Source organism: Limulus polyphemus, unplaced genomic scaffold (assembly GCF_000517525.1).
Source record: "Limulus polyphemus unplaced genomic scaffold, Limulus_polyphemus-2.1.2 Scaffold3052, whole genome shotgun sequence".
Lineage (NCBI taxonomy): Eukaryota > Metazoa > Arthropoda > Merostomata > Xiphosura > Limulidae > Limulus > Limulus polyphemus.
In genome coordinates, this window is record NW_013668662.1 from 133,409 (window position 1) to 140,317 (window position 6,909).

A 6,909-nucleotide genomic window follows, 5' to 3' on the forward strand; every position below is an offset into this window, starting at 1 on the left:
ATAGAACATTACTGTTACCGGAAGTGATAAAAAATTTTCCTATATTCATTAGGATAACACTGCCCAGAAATATAATATTAATGGAATACATTTTTTTAAACGAATTAAATCATATAAGAAACAAGAGAGAATCCCCAATAGCCGCAGTACTAGAAATTCTTTTAGGGAAGATTAGAGTAAATTAATCTATGAGACCTTTTTTCCGTTTTTATTAGCTATATTTTTGTGCGCCAGCAATACCAAGCGTTGGACGCGGATATATCCGATTCGATTTTATTACTCATTAGAATCTCTACCAGCCTATCCTCAAGTTGAAATTATGTTAGACAGGATTAGATTAAATTAATTTATGAGACCTTCGGCACGGTTAAACACATTAATTGAAAGGGTCTGATCTTCTGAGTCCAAAACTGTAATTAAATCTCAAATCGGTCAAGAGATGACGGAGCTATGTGCTAGAAGTTTGTATTTAAAAAACAAAACAAACAACAACAAAACTCGGAACCATTCTACGAGCCGCTCTGCAGCGGCTAAAAAAGAAACAATACAGCATTTTACTTTCAGTTCTTGTTATACATAACGCCCTTCTTAGGAAGCATGATATGTAGATCGGTAGCTTTTGAGATATAACATTACAATAGGATTGATAATAATTTTTATCAAGTCTCTCTTTTCTGATCCTTTGTGTGTTGTATACCGTTGCCGCCGATCTTTTGTTCAATACCAGAGCTTATCTGATCAGCAACTTTAGACAAGGCCAAATTGAAGAAACACGACTACGCTTTTTGTCGTGCTAAACTGTATATGTGTGATGTTTTCAGTTCTTCGAATCCTACATAAATATAAATTCGCTTTAATGAGTAAAAGACAACTAAAAACACGAAACATATAATCACAACTCTTATTGTAATGTTCGATGACGAGGAACCCACTTTGAGACTAATAATGGCTGGAGACGGCTTGAGTGGGTAATTTGCTGTTATGTTAAACTTATATTAAAGTTTTTCTTCATTACCCACTCAAGCCGTCTCCAGCCATTATTATTGTAATGTTGTATAATATTACGCAGACTACCGATCTAAATACCATGTTTCGTACGAGTTTACCATAGCAATATCTGGCGTGTGCATATTAAATATCCACATTTAAAAAATTACAAGTAACGTCATTGTGTAACCATATAAAAACTGAACCTGACCATTACGTAATTATATAACAATTTCTTGATGCACATTGATACGTCTTTCTTTTTCAAATAAAAATTATTCGTTTACCCTTGCAGTTGAGTTCCAGAATATCTAGACTAAAAATAGCTCCGTTACGAATATTATCTGCTGAATATTTAGTTGCGTAAAAAAACGGATATCACGTTATTGTAATCGATTGTTTGAATGACTTCTACAGCAAAATCATCACAATAACAATAATCAAAACTATAGATAAAACCAAAAAGTTTTTAGTGAGAAGGTAGTATTTAAACTTGAAAGTTTTAAATAAACTGGAAAAAATATCTCATTTATTCCTTCAATTTGCATTTGTATGAAAGAAGATGGCCTTCAGACTATCGTTATACTTTTTGAAATGCTCCCCTGCGGACTTACAAAGCTAGAAACAGAGTTTCGATACCCGTGGTGGGCAGAGCACAGATAACCCATTGTGTAGCTTTGTGCTTAATTCAAAACAAACTTTTAAAAATCATATCTTATGAAAATATACAGTGGTAAATGTTTCTTACTTTGTAAATGATTGTCTTTAAAGAATTAAACTAAAGATATTACAGGTGTCTAAAGAGTAAATCATTAAAATAATTATTAATTATCTTTATTTATCTAACTGGCTCTCTAATCGATCAGCAATAAGTTTACGGACTTGCAACGCCAAAATCAGAGCTACAAAAACAACGAAAAAATCATTGAACGACAAATTAATTCAATAAACTTTAAGTTCGAGTGATAATAAATAAACTTAAAAGTTTAAGATAATTTGACATTTGAAGGGTTCGTGCAATACGGAATATTATTTTGATTCCAGATAATTTCAGACAATTTCTGATAAATAATCTGAGTTTATACAAGAAGAAAGATTAGTAATTTAGTATTTCCCTGTAGTCAAAGATTACATTACAGTGCTTTTTCTCGCAATAATTTTACTAAACAACCATGGACATTTTGATGTAGTAGATCCATAAGGTAAAGTATTTACTTTAGTTGTTTTTATTTTGTTTTCTATAGTCATTATTTCCCAATATGAATAGTTCATTGTCGATTTATGTTTTGTTTCTAACCAAAGAAACAAAAAAAAAAAGATCGATAATCGTAACGAGCTTAAGATATGATAATTATTGAAGAAGTCAAAATTAGAAATCAAGGCATGTAAAAAATTAAGGTCAATTGAATATTATTATTTTACTCAGTTTTATTTAAGGTTAAGAAGGAAGTCATAAAGGGATGGTTTAAATTTTTACTTTTTTTCAAGGATGAGTATACAAGGACAGCCTTGAAGGACCAAGTAGTCTTTTGTTGTACAGTGCGTTTTTAATTATCTTTACGTATAAATACACCTTTTTTTTTTATAAAATTCCATTTTTGCTCATAATTTATTGTAAAGTAATAAATTTTCGATTTATTCTCTGATTATACCATGTGTGAATAAAAATATTAACTACTATTTGACAACTATAAGTCTTGTTTAGAGACTTTGAAATTTTTATGTCAAATCATATGAAAATATAATACTAACAAGGCGAGCTATGTTTATCTCACAAAACAAGAACAAAAAATAATCTTTTCACTGATTAAAATATTTTATCTGTGTTATATATATTACAATTATTTTGTATAAATGACTTGATCATTTTATATTATAATTTCAGTATTTTAATCTTTATCATCTTACAGACGTCGCTGCTGTTGCCTCTCATGGCGGCTTCGTAGGTGCGAAACATGGTACGCGTCAAACAGAGGTATTTTTTGGTAGAAATTATTCCAAGTGTTTCTCAACGCCCTTTACTCGGAGAATTACATTCAAGTGTAAATGAACGAAGCATACTACGGTCTGTTCGTGAATCAGTTGAAGAAATACATGGAGATTTTGGGGTTGGTGCCACACAAGCTGGTTTTACGATCAAGATGTTTAATTCTAAAACATCGGTGTTTGTATTAAGAGTTCGACGAGGACCCCACGTGCTTGTTGCATCAGCTCTATCGTTTGTCAGGAAAATTGGGATTATGTCACTGACGTTAAAAACGCTTCATTTAAGTGGCACAATACGCTCTTGCTTGAAGTTTTTGCAACAGTATGACAGACAGCAACTTATTCATGTTTTACGACATCATCAACTTTCTCAAGATCAGAAAGAGAAAATTCACGAGTCAATGTTGAAATCGGAACAAAAAATTTCAGGAGAAACAGAATTGCGGGAAGAGTATTAACTGTTAGTTCGAGTGCTGTCATTATCATCTTGGAATGTCATAAACATTATTCGCAAACAAAATTCGAGATTTTTGTCAAAACATTTGTTATATTTAATTAAATTGTTCATATATTGTTGTATATGCATTTATACTTATAGCCCTAATTCCATTAAAAACATTGGAACTGAATTAGCAAGCTTTGTTTTCTATGCATGTACACTTTTATTAGTTTGGACATCAGCTTTACAAATTACAGTCAATTGAAGATACTTAAGTTTATTTTGAAATTAAATCACAGCAAAGAAATCAACTGTTAGTATTGCCACACTGAAATAATGGATTGGCCAAGTTTAAGTCAGACTAGCCTTAATTTTCCCTAGTTTACTTAATGTAACATTTGTTTGTGACATCTACTCTTAAAATCTTTCTAATATTAAATACTCGTGTAGGTTTCTTGCAGTTTGAACAGTTATTTTTAAGGTATAATTCTTTTGTGAATTTGCACACATTAGGATAGATTAAAGAGAAGTATTACTCCTTGACACTAATGCCTGCATGATATCCTCTGGACATTAATCTGATCTTCATACTTCAGTTTGTTTAATATATAAATTGAAAAAAAATATTGGTAAGGAAATATTTAGAAAAGTCATGCTTATTGTCAAAAAACACAAGTTAAGAGATAATTCAATTAAAAAAATTGTCAAGGTATTGTCACTGGTGTGCCAATTGCATTAAAATGTAACCAGATTTCTTTTCAGTAGCTATTAAACACAAAATGCTATGTAATTATGAAAGGTGCTCATATATTTCATTGTAATATTAAGTTACTAAAGAATATGCTGTTTAAATATTTCTTAGAAATCCCTGAAAATGAATAAACTAAATGTTTTTTAAATATTAATTTTAGTTATTAGTATAGTTTATTAATGTCATGAAGCTTTCAATTAGAAAGCTTGATTGCATAGAAAAAATCTTCTGTCAGATGGTCATAAACTAAAATTACAGTGTACATATAATTTTTTCAGAAAGTTAAAAGTTGTTTATGTAAAGAAATATTTTTTAAATTACAGTTATTTATCCATGCATCTATCTATCCATATATATATATATTTCATTGGGGGAAAAACTCAATAATACTATTAATTTTTACATTTGCATAGGACTTTTAGATCATGTTAGTGGCAAGTCAAATATAATTTTCAGTCATATCTTCTGAAATATTGAATACAAGTCTAAAGAGGTTATAATTTTATTGTATAGGTCATCGGTTAGGCCACATTTGGAGTATTGTATTCAATATTGGGTGCCTTACCTTAAGGAAAACATTGAATTGCTGGTAAAAATTCAGAGGAGACTTACTAGGATGATATCTTGGATAGAAAAGTTGTGGTATGAAGAGAGGTTAAGATCTCTGAAATAGTTTTCTCTTGAAAAAAAAGAAGAGTTAGAGGAGATCTGATTGAGCTGTTTAAAATTGTTAAAGGGGTTGATTTTTTCATACTTTTTGGTGAGAATGGTAAGACTAGGAGACACAAATATACATTTTGGAAGGATTGGAGTCATCTTCATCTGAGACAGCTTTATTTTTTCTAACTGGTTGGTCGGCCTCTGGATGTGGTGGATGCAGTTAATTTAAGGGAAGGTTTAATAAATACTTGAATGTTTTATTTTAAAGTTTAGTTGATGGGATAGCCTAGTTGGACCAACAGGTCATATGTTGTTCTTAAGTTATATGTATGTAATTGTGAGAAGGCATCAGTTTACATATATACAATATTTTGAAATATATAAAGGAGACATTTTGTACAAGAATAAGATAGTTAAGTTAGGCTAAAGGAAATTAATTTAATACACAAGATTTCCTGAATATTGATTGAGCATCATCAGGTAAATATAACAGTTTTTTTTCAGAATGTGAAATACACCATGTAGTGGTTTGTAGTTATAAATAATAACAATAACTACCAATTAGAGTAAGCTCTGTACTTCAGAACTAAATTAAAAATAATATAAAAATTAACCTGCCCATCAGGTTAATTACTGTTCTTACATATCTACTTATAAAGGATTGAATGTATTGTTCCATGTTTCATAGTTGGGAACCCTCAGTGTCAATGATGTTTTTGGCCATAAATTCAATAATATCCCTTGAGGCTTAGGAGATTTAGTTTAGCCCTAAATACAAATTAAAATAAAATAAAGGTAATTATATTCAATATAGTAATTGGTATATCAATACTATTAATGAAAGGAACACTAAATAAACAAAATGTCAGTACTTTTAATGATGGTTATGTTATTTAATTGTAAATAATTATCTAAAGTAATATAACTGTCCATTACTAGTGGTTTTTAGATACATTCAGGATCTAAGCCTCAGAATTGTTGCTAAGTGAACTAAACATAAGCAAGAAATAGAAGGAAAGAATCTTCATTGATTAAATTATCATCAAGTTTAACACCTGATTTGTGAGAAAAGACAACTTTTTTTTTTATATGTTTTAACCAACTTCTGAAACTTGATTTATTGTGATATTTTATTTGAGTCTATGACATTTATGTTGATTGTAGATTAGTACATGATATGAAGAATGCATTAAGGAAATTTCTGATGCACCTTTTGGTCATGTTCCCCAAAACTGGTATCTTTGCCAATGATGTCATCACATTTTCAAAGGAATATCTATGGCCATGAGGCTCTAGATAGAGAAGTAAACGTAGGTTAGAATGTATATGAACATGGCCATGCATTATATGTTGTATTTAGTTCAAAACATACATATTTATGCTAATATAAATATAGTGTGTAGTACCAAAATGTGTGTGGAGCTTTCATATTGTATTGTGCTACTGAAATATATGAATAAAATATGTATTAGACCTCCACAGTAAGTAGTTTACAGATTATGTATGCTACATAATAGATGGTAGGAATGGCTCACCTGTTTCAGGTGGGTATAATTTCATCCTAATGACTCCCTCTGAATTGTCGTTGTTTCCCAATAACTCTACAAATTCATCAAGTAAAATATTTTTGTGTATCTTGGACACATCTTGATGTCTAATTTTTAATATTACCAAATTAGTTATTACTACTGCACATTTAATTTGACAGTATGGTGTTATCAGTCCATGTTGGTTGCCTTATTACTAGTCCTAGTTTCATTAGGTGTTATATCATTGGCATTAGGTGTTATATCTGTTATGTTTTTCACTCCTTAAAATATTTTTAGTTTGCTGTGCAGTAGCATCCTAAGAATTGGTTAAAGATGTTTGCTGCTTCTGCTTGCTACTAAGCAAATGTTTGGGTCACATAGCTGTTTGTTTTACAAATGTAGCATTTTAAAAGCTTTTCTGTAAAATAGTTCACATAAGTAAACATGAAAATGAAACAAGACAAACAAAAACCTGAGGATGACGTTGTAATGTTGAAACATGTAGAGTTGTCAACTTTTTGAAGGCCATAGATAGGCCTAAATAAAATGTTTTTAAT

General features: G+C 30.2%; 1 protein-coding gene across 1 annotated transcript; it reads left to right on the top strand.

The window, feature by feature from the left end:
* The first annotated feature begins 2,897 nt into the window (after positions 1–2,897).
* Positions 2,898–3,602, top strand: LOC106468557 (ribonuclease P/MRP protein subunit POP5-like). Its single transcript, XM_013928992.2, has one exon. The coding sequence runs from the start codon at positions 2,943–2,945 to the stop codon at positions 3,429–3,431; it is 489 nt and encodes a 162-aa protein (XP_013784446.1). The 5' UTR covers positions 2,898–2,942; the 3' UTR covers positions 3,432–3,602.
* Positions 3,603–6,909: the final 3,307 nt, after the last annotated feature.